This window comes from Eubalaena glacialis, chromosome 9 (assembly GCF_028564815.1).
Source record: "Eubalaena glacialis isolate mEubGla1 chromosome 9, mEubGla1.1.hap2.+ XY, whole genome shotgun sequence".
Taxonomy (NCBI): Eukaryota; Metazoa; Chordata; class Mammalia; order Artiodactyla; family Balaenidae; genus Eubalaena; species Eubalaena glacialis.
In genome coordinates, this window is record NC_083724.1 from 84,061,075 (window position 1) to 84,079,334 (window position 18,260).

Consider the following 18,260-nt stretch of genomic DNA (forward strand, 5'->3'; position numbering starts at 1 on the left):
CAGGAGCTCTGCACATTTACATTAATTGTCTTTGAGATTAGCATGCAGAATAAATCAACATAACCAAAAACCTTTCTAGATCCTATTTCTACATTCTCATCTTCTGGAACTTCAGGAGCTGGCTCCAAGTTCATTATGCTCCTCAGTCTATCCTGAAATCCATCAAGAGAGAAGTTATCTCTGTGCAAGGCTCACACAACCAAGAATATTAGAATTAGAATATTACTATTTTGCAATCCCTAATGAAACAACAGATGTGGAAAGTGAGCATCATTGGCTGTTAAAACCATTAGGTGAATTGTTATTTAATTTAAATTCTTAGTCTGTATCAGGTATGAAAACTATAAAATCCATGCATGGTGATGAAAACTTGCTGTTTCTTAATATCCATCCACACTCCTTAGTTTAGCTGGTACCCAATGCCTGGAATAGAGAATAGTTCCCTGGCCTCCCTGGCAGTAAGTTGTGGTCATGTGACTAAGTTCTAGTCAGTGAAATGAAAGCAAAACTGCACGTGGTAACTGCTAGAGCCTTCCTGTCAACCCTTGCACTCTTCAACTTCGTAGCTTCTTCAATCCTGCTGCCTAGATTAGAACGCAGACATCTTGGATCACGAGTCCAGGCTATGCTCAGAGTAACAAGAGAAAAGACAGCTGCGTCTTGGACATCAAGGAGCACCATACAGCCCTAAACTGCCTTCCCTGTCTTTTACATGATCGAGAAGTAAATGGGGAAAGCAGGAAGCCCAGAGCTGGCTGAGCCTCGAGGGGGAAGGAGAGGGGAGGAGAGGGAGAGGTGGGGAGGAGGGAGAAGAGGGAAAAGACAGGAAGCAGGGGAAAGGGTACAGGGGTGGGCAGGACAGGGAGAGGAGCAAAAGGGCGACAGGAGGAGGAGCTGGGCCAGTCCTGAGGTCTAAGCAACTGTTTTGCTTGCGCTTCCTGGAGCCTTGTAAGAGCGGGTTAAATTGGAAACTATTAACTATGATACTTTCTACAGAAAACTAATTCAAAATTATGGCAATAATAAGGTGCTGAGTTCATTATCTCAGGAATGAAGGCCATAGCTAGGCTGGACTGAGGCAGGGCAGGTTCAGGAGGGCTCTGGCTCCACACAATCGTTACTACAGCTTCAGGTATCACATTTAAGGCAGAACATTGCTCAGAGGAAGAAGAGGGATCTCCTCCCATGGGCCTTTCTTCAAAGTGAAGAAACCTTTTCCCATAAGCCTCCCTGCAGACTTGCCCTCCAGTGTCACTGGCCAGAACTAGATTATATATCTATTACTAGAACAATCACAGGCAGAGAATAGGATTATCATGAATAATACACCATTCATATTAACTCAGGTCTATCTCCAGAACTGGGGACAAGATCACCTTCCCCTTAGTCACATAGGGGAGAGACAGATACAGGACCACTACTTCTGGTGGGGCAAGTTGTGCAGTACAGGACTCCAGGGGGCCCCGCTCACATTCCCACTCATTGTCATTTGTAAAGCTATTATGACAAGTTTCCAGCAGATGGCAGTGAAGTGCCTGGAGAAAGGACGGCTTTTTCTGATTCACACAAAGTCACAGTGAGGTGATAAGGTAGGTAACAAAAATCAAGATTACGTTAGAACGGAGGTGGGGATGAAGGTGGGAGACGAGTGCTTGCTTGGTAGGTAATGAGAGTCCTGCAACATAAAGTAAATAGTCAGATTCACTGTAAACCTTTTAAAAGTATGTGTGGTAAATTCTATTTTAATGAAATAATTCATTCCGGATTTAAGAGAAGTTTAAAAAACCTTTATTCAATAAATTCTAATGTAGTTACTCTGAAGAAAAAAAAAAACTGTACAGATATCCTAAATTGAAAATCATTATGTTTATCAATAAGAAGTTTTAAAAAATCTGTCAAGATTGATTTCTACAAGAGCAGCAGCATTCATACAGCAAAGACCCTACTTTCTCTCTCTCTTATATCAAATGATTAAGGTATATAGAAAATTACGACACCTTGAAAAAAGATACCAATTGAATGGATGAAATATTATTACCAAAGATCAATCACATTATAAGGCATTATTAATTTTAAGAAATCTGAGATTTAAAGAAAGCATTAAATTTCCTTTACTATTTCTGTCATGTATCCATAGAAAAGGAAAATACAGTCAAAACTAAATAAGCAAACAAAGGAAAAAGTTGGCAATACAGAGTGATATGTCAGGAAAAATATTTTAAGAGAGCCTGGGTAATCAATTTTCTTGTTGCTGTAACCTCTACCACCTTCTCTAATAACAAAGCAAAATTATATAAATAATTATGTGATATAAAAATGCAAGTTTTCTTAGGATCAGCTTACATTGTGGGTCAATAATATATGCAACGTGTGCGATGAAATGGAATTCCTTTCATATCTTCCCTGTGATCACGGGCATAGTCCCATAAGAAATAATCCAGAAGAATGGAATTGATCTCTCCACTAGTTTTTTCACCCTTTTTTTCAGTAAGCTCCAGAAGACAATCCCGGATCAGCTCAACACACCAAAGTGAACACCCTCTGATTTCCACCTCTTGCCTATTCCCATACGAAAGCATTTCTCCTGCAAGGGAAAAAAGACAGAGCAAGAAGCACTAATAGTCAATGAAATGAAATCTACTCAAAACTTTACTATAGGACAAAACACAGTATTTAAATAGTACTCATTTCAAAATTGTAAATCTCAGATTTATTTTTGGTAATTTAAACCATTTCTAAACTCAGGCACGAATTCAAAATTGCAAGTTAAGTTTCATAAGGACAAGGACCATGTCTGGCTTAGTTGTCTCAATATTCCTAGGACCTAGCCTAGCACCTTGCATATACTAGCTCCCCAATAAATATTTGCTAAATGAGTATGGGGTAACCATACATTTTATTTTTATTTATTTATTTAAAAATTTTTATTTATTTATTTATTTTTTGGCTATGTTGGGTCTTCGTTGCTGTGCGCAGGCTTTCTCCAGTTGTGGTGAGCAGGGGTTACTCTTTGTTGCGGTGCGCAGGCTTCTCGTTGCGGTAGCTTCTCTTTGTTGCGGAGCACAGGCTCTAGGCACGCGGGCTGCAGTAGTTGTGGCACGTGGGCTCAGTAGTTGTGGCTCGTGGGCTCTAGAGCGCAGGCTCAGTAGTTGCGGCGCACGGGCTTAGTTGCTCCGCGGCATGTGGGATCTTCCCAGACCAGGGCTCGAACCCATGTCCCCTGCATTGGCAGGCAGATTCTTAACCACTGCACCACCAGGGAAGTCCCTAACCATACATTTTAAAATATGACAGCAAGATTATTAAATTACTTTTAGAGAGGATTTAAAATTTGGGTTTAATGTCAGGAAAAATAAAAACATTATTGCAAAATCTGGAGGACTCCTAGGGGGACAAATAAACAGTACCTCCCTTCCCCACTTAACACTGTCTTGGGGACACGCCACGTACATCAAGGAAATCCTAGGAAATCAAAGTTCTTAGCTTGAGCAAGGAAAACCATGATCGTTCTTCGGATTCAGGATCCTTGAGAGCTTGTTTGGAGGTTCTAGCAGGGGAGCGCAGCTACTCGTATACCCTTGACCGAAGAACGGTCCTCCTCTATCGGGGAAGGTTGTCCTCTTCCACCGAGCGCGCAGCTTCGGGAGGGACGCACATGGAGTGGTGAGGGAGGAAGGGGACACCCGCCTAACCAGCCAGATCAGCCGAATCAACCCTGGCCATCAATGGGGTGACAGATGTCGCAGCCAGATTGCCCTCACATCCTGGATTCAGGATCCTTTAGTCAGCTCTGCCTGAATACGGAGCCGCGCGCTCCTATAGGACCTGCAGTCTATTCAGCACCCACCTCCAGGGTATATCTGATCCTGCAGGGTGGGCACTGGCAGTGCTTTGCCAGGGAGACTAGAGTTGGGCTCATCAACTCAACTGCCTATAAAGATAAGCCAGATAGAGTAAGTGGATGCAGCTGCCAGGGGCAAACTGTGGTGAGCTAGAGAGCATGTGCTGCCCCGTGTAAAGGTAAACCCAATGTTCCTGTATTTCTCTACTCTTACAAGAGAAGCCAGAAAGTTGATTTTCATGTGAAATCTCCTACTTGTCAAGTGCTGATAACTAATTAAAAATTCCTTAAAACACTGTTCAAGCCAAACAAAACACATCTGCAAGCTATATTTGGCCTTTGGCCACCAATCTGTACCCTTGCACAGAGCTTCACAGTATCTGAGAGGCCCTGTGATCCACTGAGACCTAGGGGAAATACTCTAGCCCCATTGAGTTCTACTCTGTCACCTAGGATCTTAAATAGTGTCCCCTCCATCCATCTCTCCCTGATCCCTGGGGCAGGTGGAAGAACAAACACTGGCTGTGTCCCTCCATTTCCTTACTTTGCCCCAGGTGCCAGCATACAAATCCATTCTTCAGTTCTCTTGCTAACCAATTCCTTCAAACTTGACTATCAACTTGCCAGATTTGCCAAATCAACCATGACAGTGAATTTGGAGGTAGATACCACCACCCAAGTGGAGCCATTAGATAAGCCCACTGCCCCAGCTAACAGCTTGACTGCAACCTTGAGCCAGATGCACTCAGTTAAGCAGCACCCAAATTCCTGATCCATAGAAACTGTGAGATGTTTGTTACTTTAAGTCATTAAATATGAGCATAATTTGTTACACAGTAACAAGTAACTGTAGAGTTGAACTGTGTTCCTCCCCACCCCTCCCCTCCCCCCTCAAAATACATTCGAGTCCTAACTCCTGGTACCTGTGGATGTGGCCTTACTCGTAAAGAGCCTCTACAGATGTAATCAAGTTAAGATGAGGTCGTAACTGTGTTAAGATGGGCCTTCAATGCCAGGACTGCTGTCCTCATAAAAAAAAGGAGACGATACGAAGAGACAGAGGAGACACACAGGGAAGAAAGCCATGGTTGGAGTGATGCAGCTACAAAGCTAAGGAATGCCAAGGACTGCTGGCAGCCACCGGAAGCTAGGAAGAGGCAAAGAAGGATTCTTCCCAATACCCTTCAGAGGGAGCAAGCATGGCCCTGCAAACACCATGATTTCAGACTTCTAGCCTCCAGAGACATGAGAGGATATATTTCTGTTGTTTTAAGCCATCAAGTTTGTGATAATTTGTTATGTCAGCCATAAGGAAACTAACAAAGTAACTAATACAGCAACTTATAGTATGGAATAGGACATGGACTTTGAAACAGAAAAAGAATGAAACCATTTGAGAGGACTGACATAGATTAGAGTCAGGGAAGGTAACCTGGCCAACATATTAGGCCTAAAAGTCAGCCTTAGAATCACAATGAAGAATCTAATTTAGCCAAACTGCATTGTCAGTCTTTATAGCTGGCTAAAAAATATGCCTTTGGCGAAGAGATGGGCTAAAGATAAAATGAACAGAAATCTAGGTAGGTAAATGAACAGAAATCTAAGTAGGTCTTCCAACGGCTGCCCTGCCCGGAAGAGAAGAGAAGAAAAGAATTATACGCGTAGCATATCCTCAAGTTTGGAAAAAGTATCACTGGAGACCAGTTAAGGAAGTTTCTACCTCATCTAATCAAGCCACCTGGTTCTAGATTTCACTTAAGATAATTTTTAGGGACTTCCCTGGTGGTCCAGTGGTTAAGACTCCATGCTCCCAATTCAGGGGGCCTGGGTTCAATCCCTGGTCAGGGAACTAGATTCCACACGCTGCAACTAAGAGCCCGCATGCTGCAACTAAGACCTGGCGCAGCCAAATAAATAAATATTAAAAAAAAATTTTTTTTAATCTGTGTCCTAGACTTACGTGTGCTCCTTTATATTTATAGGTTCTATCAGTATTTCTCCTCTAGTTTGCTAGTAAAGTACTTTTTGGGGAAAAAAAAATTCCAACTTTGCTTAAATAAACTAAGAGGCAAGGGAATTTGTTCCCCCTATGACAAACTAGCGAAGGATAGTTTGAAGCTGGATGTAATAAGAGGCAGTAACAGCTGCAGCTGGACATCTGGAAAAGAGCCTCTGGAGGTGAAATGGATGGTAGAAGAAAATTCAGACAACTCTGTACCACTATGCTGGGTGATCCCTTCTCACCAGAGTTTTTCTCACAGTAGCAGAGACAACTGGGTGCTCTAAAAACTCAGGAGAAGGAGACGGACAAAGCATGGAGAGTCAGGAAAAGCTATGTGGAAGAGGTAACATTTGAACTAAGCCGTTGTGGATATGTAGGATTTGAATTGAAAAAAAGAAAATATGGGTGAGGGAAACCAAGCAACAGTGTGTTTAGAGATAGGAATGAACATTCTATACGTTGGCCAGAAAAAAGATCAGCTGAATATGGCTGTATGTAGAAGCCCTGACTGCTAAATGTTGTCCCTTTTAAAGGTATCCAACAATTAATGACCCCAGACATGAGCATTATGACATAAAATAGCTTGTTATTTTCCAAATGAGGAAATGGGCAAAACGGATTGCCCAAGGCTGCATAAAAACCTGGTAGAAGCAATCATAGGAATAATGTTACTTTTATATCCTGTGCTATTCTTATTTTGGGTGATTGAAATCTATTTCACAAGAGAAAATTTTTCAATCATAAAAACTACTTCTTTTAAAAATAAAGAAAAAAGTAGCTGAAAATACTGCACCTAAAAGAGAAATTAACATGAAAATTGTACAATATAATTATTTTCCTTATACAAAGAAATGTTTAAAAAACAAAAAGCTACTTTTCATACAAACACAATTATCTATACTCATATATTATAATAAGGCTCCCACTCTTGAGAATCAATAATCAAACCCAATAATGGTAAAAAATAAGCCTACGAAAGTGAGTGACTTGTGTAAGATAAGCCAGTGACAGACCTTGGAGCCTCCTAACTCAAAATCCAGTACATATTACCTATCTCTCAGCCCACCTTTAATTTCACAGTGTAGTGTGCTCTTCAGCTTAACACTCTTTAAATACAAACCTGAACTTAGTGTTGCACACCTTCACGTGACATAAATTTAGGTTTCATTTTATTATAAGACTCTGAAATGATGATGTCCAAATAGTGTGATTTCCAACAATATCTATATTCCATACTGTAAACAACAAAAAGCAATTTTCTCTGTAATTTAATTGCCCCTGCATTCTTCTTTACATGTGCTTTTAACAATAATAGTGTTTTGTTTTGTTTTTTAAGGAAAGAAGACCTTTTGTAAAAGAAACTAGACAAAGACCCAACGACAATTCATAGTATAGCAAAGAATGTCTTAATTAAGATGGCAAACCTTTGAGAAGCTTCTCCAGTAGTTCGTCAGAGTATTTCAGGGCTCCCAGGTAAACAAGAACCTGAGGTAATCTATAGTCAGCAAACATGGTGATTCTGGAGATGTCCTTAAAGCAGCCGTCTCCTTTTCCCTCTAATACACTCCACGTATCTGCCACAAGGATTTGGGCCCGTTTGTAAAAAGAAATTCTTTTCCCCTGATGAATGAGGAGAATATAAATGTTACCTGGGTATGTGAAAGCTTTATGTATGCTATTAAAAAAAAGGCACACAAAGAAAACATTTTTCAAGGGTAGAATAATCTTACCCTTTGGTAAGAATTTATAGACCTTTTACAGAAAAAAAGAAGGGGTCTAATAAATACTAAATTATCTCTATCACTCCAAATTTACTTCCTATATTTTTCAAAGCACATAAAATACAATTTATGTAATCATGGCACTATTTAGTGTTCTTTTTCAATGGCATTACTTCATATACATATTTCTGTGTCACTATAATCCACCTGCTTGCTATTGTTAAGGGCTAGATAGTATTTCTTTAGAAAGTTTCTTAAGTTAAAAAATATATGTTTTTCTGGGGCTTCCCTGGTGGCGCAGTGGTTGAGAATCTGCCTGCCGATGCAGGGGACACGGGTTCGAGCCCTGGTCTGGGAGGATCCCACATGCCGCGGAGCAACTAGGCCCGTGAGCCACAACTACTGAGCCTGCGCGTCTGGAGCCTGTGCTCCGCAACGAGAGGCCGCGATAGTGAGAGGCCCGCGCACCGCGATGAGGAGTGGCCCCCGCTTGCCACAACTGGAGAAGGCCCTAGCGCAGAAACGAAGACCCAACACAGCTAAAAATAAATAAATAAAATAAATAATAATTTAAAAAATATATATATATATGTTTTTCTGATTGCAACATAATTCACATTAATTGTATAAAATATGGAAGAGTATAAAGAAGAAAATAATCATTCCTAAATTCACCTCTGAAGAGAATTACAACATCCATTTTTTAACTGTTTCCTTTCATATAAAATGATTAACTTATTTCAGAGACAAAGACAAAACTGATCAACAGCTAGAATTTATCAAGTCTACCCTTTTTGGAAATGGTCCAAGTTAATATGTAAGTCCATATAACAAAATTAGTTACCAATTATATTTATACATGGAAGAAACAAATTTAACCAGGCATTATAAGATAATGGGTCATAATTTAACTCAAAAATTCTCTATAGGGACTTCCCTGGTGGTCCAGTGGTTAAGACTCCATGCTCCCAATGCAGGGGGCCTGGGTTCAATCCCTGGTCAGGGAACTAGATCCCACGTGCTGCAACTAAGACCCCGGTGCAGCCAAATAAATAAATAAATATATATATATTTTAAAACTCTCTATAAAACTACAAATGCTCATTAGCTTTCACTATGGAAAAACAAAGATAATTACAGTCTACTCCTAGTCCTAACACCAGTGCTAATAACCTCAAATCATCTTTTATAACTGCTAGTCTGTTAAATGTGAATAATCAGTATCACTGGCTCCCAAAATATATTCTGATCACCTCGGAGAATGTTTTAATAAGTAAATGACATAAAGAAGTAAATTAAAAATGAAATTAAATTCTTCAAGGAAAGACTCCATATAAAAATTCTTTAAGATGATAATATAGATTCCTATATTTACTAAAAAAACTCCAATTCTACACTGTCCTAATGAGAAATAACCTAATATTGCTTAACCTTAAGGTATACCTCTTACAATCAATCCAGACTTACTTTTACTAAATAAACTAAATTTCTTTTTTTTTTTTTTAAACTAAATTTTCTAAGGCCACCACTAAAAAAGCGGGTATCTTGTTTTCTAGGGCAAACACATACACTCATTTTTTGACATAGTGTAAAGACTGTAAATTACACTGAGTGCTGGGGGAACAAATCACCACTAAGAAATATCCCTATATCATTTGGGAATAATCTATATTCTCAAACCTATCAAAATATGACAACCTGGCAGCTGTTCCTCTATATACGCTGGACTTATATATGGTAACTAGGTTTCTAATTCGTCTACTTTATTAAACAGCAAGGCATAAAACTTAATTTGTAAAATAAAACTGTTTCAAACAAAATTATTACATCATAATATTTACTATGATAGAAGCTATTGTCTCCTATTTTTAACAAGATTCATAGAGCAAACTGGAAAAATCTAGGAACCAGACTTATATAACAAAATCAGTGCTAGTATCTAACAAAACACAAATTGTCACATCATGAGCACTGTTTCCATGGTAGCCAACTAGTATCACAAAGATTAGATTATAATACCCTAAAATGAAAACAAAAACAAAAACACATTCAAGTGAGGAATCTAAAAATAAACTCAAATCACCTATAAAACATTTTCTTAACAAGCTGATATGGTTTTTAGTAATGAAATAATTTTAGTAATAAAATTCTACATCTCTAAAATATTAACTGATATCACTGAAAATACCAGTAAATCCCCAAATAACAACTACCCTATATGTTCCATAATATTGCTTTGTGAATAAAATATTTTCAAAATAGTACCTTTATAAAATAATTACCAGTGTAAAACTCTATAACCATGAGTTGATTTTCTGCAACAAACTTATTATGAACAAATTAGAAAGGTCAAAAATTACAAATGCTTAAGAGTAACATAAAATGTTATCAATTAAAATATCAGAAAAGCTCATGCTTTTCATGTATATTTATAAGTACATCAGCGTAAAGAAGCCAATCTATTAATTAGGACTTTTATATAGCTACTGAATAGTCTAAATCAGAGTCACTTGAAGAGCTTAAAAAAAATAGTTCTTTTACCCATAGATCAGAATCTTTGAGGATGCTGCTTTGGAAATGTATCTGAATTCTGAAGCTTCCTAACTGATTCTGGGGCACAGCCAGGTTGGGAAGTCACTGATCTAAAACTGTCTCATTTAGACAAATTTTCTAATTTCATTAATTTGTTCATAATGTCTAAAAATGAATGATAATCTCAGTAACTAAATAAACATTAAAAACAATTGTAACTATTTTTATGTAACTTGCTGAAGATTAAAAAATACAGCAACCAATACCATGACCATATTACGAAGGAGCAGGGAAAAGGGCATTCCAATATGCTGCGGCTGATCATCTTTCTGGAGAAGAGTTACCATTTTTACGTATCACAAGCCTGAAAATCCTGGCCATGCTCTGACTCAGTAATCCCATTACTAGGAATCCATCCTAGGAAAATATTATGGGTGTGAACTGTTGTCAGTATTGCTTATTATTATATAAAACTGAAAACAATAAGATACAAAATTCAATTTAAAAACTACAACTGTGTATCACAATTATTGTGGTAAAATAGTTCGGGCAAATAATTATGGTAATGTACATCCATAATGTACATCCATACATCCATTAATGACTTTTAATGTGAAGTCATTAAAAATAGTAGTATGGAAAAAAAAGTGTGCTGTGAAGAATTTTTATTGACATAGATGCTCATAATATGTTAAATTTTAAAACAGTTTATATAGCATAACTCTCCCCCGCTCATATGTATACACGTTCACACACACAGAGAAAAAGACCAAATTGTGAACAGTGGTTACCTCTTGGCAGAATAAAGACTGCTCCTCTGTACCTTCCAAATTCTGTATTAATTTGTTTTACTTCTGCAATTAGAAAATTTTAAAATATGGATTAAAAGACATTTGATTTTAGCACTTTCTGAATTCAGAAGCAGCGCCAAAACTTCATTAGAATTCCTTTAGACTTGGAATTAATTGAGCAAAGTGCTTTAACTATTTATATATCTTTTAAATGAATATGCAAAGGTAACTGTAAATTAACTAATCAAAGGGTTAAGTGAGCACCCACTACATGCTCAACGTTATGTTAGGAATCATATGGCTTTCAGAAATATAGTGCTTTTGAGTAACAATAATGATAAACTTATGAAAAAATATAATACTCCTTTAGGAAAGTGTTAAAAGGTTTAGGTTTGATTTTTGTTACATTTTGGGGATATTTCTGTAAGAATGTATTTTAGAAATAAATACTGATGGGAAATGGTTCAGGTACTAATTTGCATTTAAAATGTATCAGCCTTAAAATTAATCTATATCCTGGTACAGTTTTTAACTGAACTTTTCAGCATACATAACAAATCAAAAGAAAGCACTATGCTGTAAATAAAAGAGAAATTCAACAAATGCTTACTAAATCAATATCATGACCTACCCAAAAAATCACTGCTTTCTTTCACAAAGACAAAAATTCAGGACAACTTGAAAGTAAATAAACTACATGGTGTCCTGAATTCATTCCATCCTGAAGTCATGTTAGATTTAATCTTACCCCTCCTTCTACAACAACCATGTCAATTCTGGAATACACAGATTCTTAGCCACATTAATGGCAGTTTGATTTATTTTATACACTGTTTAATATATTTTTAAATGGTCGGAATGATGGACCAAGGAACTTGATCCAAATTTCCTGAAAAACAAGGTTGAAATGACATACTTTGAAGACAAAGATAAATCTCAAAGTACCCTCTGCATTAGTAAAATGGTTCCTCAGAAGAGAATAAAGTTCAACAGTGGCCTAGGGCCTCTTTTCTAAGAACTGCCTCTGTCCGGTCCTTTCAGTCCTCGCCCAGGAGTTTCAGAACCGAGAGGAAGTTTCTCCCTCTCTCCCTGATGGCTGAAGCGATAAAATGCAAAATTCATGGACCTTTTCTACTTCATGGAGAAAGCTGGTCTGCAGTAAGGGAAAAATGGAGTCAACAGAAACAAAGAAGAGAGACTGAATCCTGATGGCACTGAGTCCCTGATCCTGGATGTTTATCCCCAGTACCTATCCCCAAATTCTTTTTGCTTAAGTTTTTTCTTGTTTTGTGTCTGTCAGTTGCAATTAAAAGAATCTTAACATACATAAACAGGCATCTCTCACTTTACAGCAGAATTGAAAAGCTAGCTATTTCTTGACTAAATGACCTAAGATACACTAGTTAACCTTTCTTTTTTTCAGACTTTGGTTCTTGGTCTGCAAACAGGACTGTAATGTTCCTTGTCCCTAGGCCCCACAGAGTTGTTCTGTGGATCAAATGAGAGTGTCTGTGCAAACACCCTGTAAATCATAAAGAACGATTTGAACAATATTACTGGTAATTTTAGTTGTTGAATTGTGATTACAAAAGGGTAGCTTCAAAATTTTAAGTTGACACAAGTATTCATTAACTCAGTCAATAGATTTACATTATATGATCCCCCTGAAGTTGCTTTCAATTCTACGTCACAGTTAAAATAAACAGTGATAACGAATTCTAAAAGAATTATACAAAAGTAAAATCCAGGTGTACACTGGGAGAGTACACAAAATGTTCACCATTTTAAAAGAACGCCTATTTAAACTTCTTTGTACCATAAAGCAAATAATACTGTTAAAGTACCCTGCGTATGAAAAAGAAAACACATAGTATATATACATTAGAACTCTGCAAGAAATATTTTTTATTAGAGAGAATTTAGTATACATCCTGATTTTCATCCAATGAAGTAAATTTTTTGAAGTACTAAAAGGACCTCACTATCCCTAAGTGACAACATCATGCTGAAGGTCTAGTGTTAATTCAGGTTTGAAACATTTTAAAGGACAGAAGAATAAAGAAAATACACTGATTAGAAAACATTAAGAAAAGTAGTATCTCTGAAACACTACTTAATAATTTTGTTATTGTTCCTTCGTTCCACATGGAAAAAAATTCCAAAATTAAAATTTTTATTCTCAAAAGGAATTCTGGAAGTAAAAGAGTTAACTATGATAAGATAATTAAAGAACTCTAAAATGGCCAACAGGGGCTTCCCTGGTGGCACAGTGGTTAAGAATCCGCCTGCCAATGCAGGGGACACGGGTTCGAGCCCTGGTCCGGGAAGATCCTACATGCCACAGAGCAAGTAAGCCCGTGTGCCACAACTACTGAGCCTGCGCTCTAGAGCCTGTGAGCCACAACTACTGAGCCCGTGTGCCACAACTACTGAAGCCCGCGCGCCTAGAGCCAGTGCTCCGCAACAAGAGAAGCCACTGCAATGAGAAGCCCGCGCACCGCAACAAAGAGTAGCCCCCGCTCGCAACTAGAGAAAGCCGGCGCACAGCAACAAAGACCCAATGCAGCCAAAAAATAAATAAATATATTTTTAAAAATAAAAATTAAAAAAAATAAAATGGCCAACAGAAGCAACTCACCTCAAACTGAGTCACATCTCTATAAGAAGGAAAGCTTTCAACTACTAGGTGCAATAACTTCTGAGCACTTTTATCACTTTTTCGGACACAATTAAGAAAAGAGCCTTCAAATTTCTCAAGCAGAATTTTCCCAGTTTCATTGAGAATCCGATGCCTCTCTTCTATCAAAGGCATGGGGACGTCTGTGTCAGAACGGAGTATATGCCGAACCTCATCCAGGGTCACTGTGGCATAGTACGAAGCACTAGTCATTGGTATCCCTTGGGGAGAAAAGAAAAGGCATTGGAACAATGTCATACTTTTATATTCATCAGGCTCTTGCTATTGCAACACAATTAAAATGAAACCACATAATTGTTAAAGGAATGCATAATTGTTACAGGAATGCAGTAAAAGTGGACGAGTAATTAAAAATCAGAAGCAGATCCCTCATTCTCTATTTGCTTGTCTGTATTTATTCATCCACTTCTAACAATTGTAATATTACATCAGATGTATTTTGACCGTGTAAAATGTGTTATAATTTCTGCCCTTTGTTCCTCAGATGCCATCAAAGTGGCATTCCTTAGAAAACTGACTTTGACTTAGCTGTGACAATGATAAATATTAGAATCATTTCCCACTGAATAAAGATTTCATGCCAGCCTCTTCTCATACTTTTAAGCAGAGGTACCGGCAGTGAAGATCTTCAATTTCGCCTTATCAACACATTATTCCATCTCCCAACCCCCTCTGTGGGACCCTCCCACTAAACTGAAACCTCAAAGCTGCTGGGTCTGACCGGGAGAAGGGGCACCAACCTTCATCCAGGGCTCTGTTGACCGCGGCGCACAGGGACCAGTACCCACTGTACATCTTCCCCCCGTACCCCACCAGACATTTGTGCTCGTCACTCTCCGACCAGAAGGAGAAGTTGAGCGTGTCTGTCACGAACACCCAGTTAACGGCGGCCTCGTCGGCCGCCTTGGGGTTCAGCTCGTGAAAGGCCTTCCAGGCCCCCACGCGCAGCTCCGGCCCCGCGGCCTTGGCCAGCAGAAGCTCGGCCACCCTCCGCACGCCTCCGCCGTCAATGAACACATCTCGACTGTTCTCGGCAATGAATTTTGCGGACTCCCTGGGAGTCAGAAGCCCGTCCATCCGCCCCTCCCCTGCGGAAAGGGAACCGACGCTTTCGCCCGCGGGCCGGCCAAACTCTCTTCCCTCTCTAGCTGGGTCAAGGGTCAGGGTCCCCCACGACTCCCCCTCCCTTCCCACCGCGGGATCGCTGCCCTAAAAGGCTCCCGCCCTCTCAGAGAGGCTAGCAAAACCGACTGGACCCGGCCCCGACAGCCGCAGCCGAACCACTGGGGACCTGTGCAGACCGCTGCGCTGCGCCGCGCGCCCCGGCCGGAGGCCGCAGGCATTTCCGGGAGGGCGGCCCCGCCCACTCGTGCCGGGGCGCACTCCCGGGACCCGCTTCCGCTTTTGGAGGGCTGGAAACCGCCTGGAAGCGTCCGGCGCGCCCTTGCTGGGAGTTGCCCACTCCGAGACGTGGGGCTCGGCCGTTTTGCCCGTGCTCCCCCCCGCTCCCGCGGGCACGTGGGCCTGCGTCCGCCGCCGTGGCCCGAGTTGCGATGATTCCAACCGGTGTACTGCGTTGCCCTCACTCGGCTCCCGCCCCTCCCCTCTCCACGGAGGGCGAAGTCTGGGCAAGATACCCTTGGCGAGGCCCTGCATCCGGGTTCCTGGAACGCGAGCTTTCTGACCGCGGGTCTCGGTGCGGGGGGCCGAGCCACCCCTAGACTACGACACGGGTTGGTGGTCCCGCCACCCCCACCCCCATGTCCCAGGCAGGCCACTTCTTCATTTTGCTGAATCCTGGCCCATTTGGAGGTTTAGGATTAGTTGGAATGTTTGGAGAAATGGATGAGGAAACAAGTGTATTAAATCGTTAAATTAATATTATGTGCCTGGATTTGTGCTTAGATACCGAATCCCGTTTAGTCTACGGCCGTGTCAAAAGCAGCAATCGTAATCCCCATTTGTGCAAGAGAAGCTGAGTGGTTCAGTTCTTACTTCCTGGTCACAGCAGTGGTCTGGGCTGAGATTCCATCTCCAAGTCAAAGGCACTTTCTACGAACCAAGCTCATCAGTGCCAACCATCCTGGTCAAGTAAGGGACTATGTCAGTGGCTCTAATCAACTGAAGAGACATTATTATAAAATATAAGTATCACCTTACAGCCCCAAACTTAAAAAAGCAAAACAAAACAAACGCACACAAACCTTCTAGTAGTATAAGGAGAGAGGTTTAGGAGTCAATTTAGTGATGATCCAAGTTTGCCTCGTGGTGAAATTTTAGTATAGAGGCATGTATTTTTTTCTCCTTCAGTGACTTAAATCTCCATGGATCATATAAAACGTTCACATCTTTGAAAATCACCTGTTAAAAATAATCATCAGTAGTCATCTCTAGTTATTGAATTTGGGGAGTATTTGGAACTTTAAGTCTGCAACTGTGCCTTTAGAGAAGCAGAACACCTTCATCCCTGCAGTTTCTTCATTTGGATAAGAAAAAGGAACTTTAAGAGCTTCACTACGATTTGCTCTTCCAGAAAAAGTCACTAGTACAGTAATACGGTTGTTGAATAAATGTCAACCTGTTGACTACCCCAGCAGTTGTAAGTCTTGGGAGTCAAAGAAGTTGATTAGTAGGGAGTTCCCTGGCGGTCCAGTGGTTAGGACCTGGTGCTTTCACTGCCACGGCCCCAGGTTCAATCCCTGGTCCGGAACTAACATACCGCAAGACATGTGGCCAAAGGAAAAAAAGAAGTTGATTGATTAGCAAGAAAATTTAGCAATCTACAAAAGAATCCAAGAGGTTAAATAATTTAGGCCATTTTCTTATACTGAGGCTTGTTGACAAAAAAAAAAATCAAAATTTGACTATGTTCAGGCTATTGAGTGAGACATAAGAGTAGTATAAACAAAAGTAAAACATGCTTCCTTCTCTCAAGGAACTTAAGATAAAGCATAAACTTTTCGTGTATAGGAGGAGTTTTTTTTTTTTAAGTATGTTTGCAAGATGCTAGGAATAGAAAAAGTGAGTTCTTTACCTACTCAACATCCTTTCCCTCTTTCTTCCTTCCCAGGAGAATTTTTTTTTTAACATCTTTATTGGAGTATAATTGCTTTACAATGGTGTGTTAGTTTCTGCTTTATAACAAAGTGAATCGGCTCTACATATACATATGTCCCCATATCTCCTCCCTCTTGCGTCTCCCTCCCACCCCTCTAGGTGGTCACAAAGCACGGAGCTGATCTCCCTGTCCAGCAGAATTCTGATGTTCAGGAATCCCTCTCTCTTACCCATAGTTGGTGTAGCACAGCATCCTCAGCTCCAGAGGTGGTCTGGACTGGTCTAAGGGTAATATTACCCTCTTGCCAGGGATTGGATTAGGATCATGCATGTTCCCCAGTTCACCTCAATGAGTTGCAAGGATAGGTTTGCAGGATGCTTCCAGAAAAGCTTTTCCAGGAGAACTTCCAGAAGTGATTCATGCTCCTTCTGGACATGGTTGTTCTTGGATATGAGGCTTGAAATTGCTACAGTCCTTTTGATGTCAACCTGAGCATGAAGTTTACACATGGGGGAAGCCAAAAGAATAGCAGAGAAATGGAACTGAAGCTGAATCTGGCCTCTGTACCCTGACACTGCATTAAATCTCAGAGACAGAGTTTTGGATGAAGTAGAAAAGAATAGCTTTGTTGCTTTGCCAGGCAGAGAGGGCCACAGTGGGCTAATGCCCTCAAAACTGTGTGTCCCAGCTTGGAGAGGGTAGTGAGAAGTTTTATCGTAGTGGTTCAAAGAGGGCGTGATCATCTCTTGGACATTCTTCTGATTGGTTGGTGGTGAGGTAGGTGGGAGTCAGCATCATCAACCTTCTGGTGCCAGCTGGTCTGGGGTCTACAGTGCTTGTGGGCAGCACACCATACCCACCTGGTGAGGGTTTCAGTAGTTTTGAGCTGCAAAACAGCTCAAAGATATTGTTATGTGTATCCATTGGTGGGGAACCAGGACCTTGCCCCAAGGCTGTACTATTGTTTCTCTTGACTGTTTCTCCCTTGTCTCACATCCCCTCACTTCTCTAATTAACAACTTCTTGAATCTGCCCCGTTGGAACTCAGGGAAGGTCATGGAAGCTGAATGAAGTCTGTTTCCTGTAATCAAAGAAATGGGGGACAGGCTTTTGTGCTCAGGAGCCCCACAGGGCGCTCCTCAGTATCAGAACTGGAGTCATGGGATTACATCAACTCTTAAGTTTGTCTTACTTTTGGATTCCAGTTATCTGAGTTAATAAACTTCCTTATAGTTAAAGCAGTTTTGAGTCGGGTTTTCTATTATTTGCTATGAAAACTTCCTATCTTAGGTAGCAAATACAGGCATGCTACCTGACATCTTATGATCTAGTGGGGAAGGCAGACAGTCAAATGTCTGGGTAGAATTATGCTTCAAGCAACAGAAAACCAGATTCTAGTGACTAAACAAAAAGGGGATTGTTATTCTCATATAATAAGAAGTCCAGAGGTAGGCACTCCAGGGCTGGTGCAACTATTTGAGAATGCCAGCAAGGAGCTAGGCTCCTCGCTTTCTGTCTCACTATCACTAGTATGTGGCTTTATGGTTGTAAGATGGCTCTATCCTTACAAGGCATTGTGTCCACAAAAAGAAGGAGGAAATTAAAGGGGGCAAAGGG

General features: G+C 40.4%; 1 protein-coding gene across 1 annotated transcript; it reads right to left on the bottom strand.

The window, feature by feature from the left end:
- Positions 1 to 1,722: 1,722 nt before the first annotated feature.
- QNG1 (Q-nucleotide N-glycosylase 1) lies at positions 1,723 to 15,012 on the bottom strand. The gene is made up of 4 exons (XM_061199295.1): positions 14,326 to 15,012; positions 13,526 to 13,785; positions 7,268 to 7,463; positions 1,723 to 2,584 (listed from the first exon to the last, which is right to left on the bottom strand). Exons 1-4 carry the CDS (start codon positions 14,660 to 14,662, stop codon positions 2,352 to 2,354), a joined length of 1,026 nt encoding a protein of 341 aa, XP_061055278.1. The 5' UTR covers positions 14,663 to 15,012; the 3' UTR covers positions 1,723 to 2,351.
- Between the last annotated feature and the right edge of the window lie 3,248 nt (positions 15,013 to 18,260).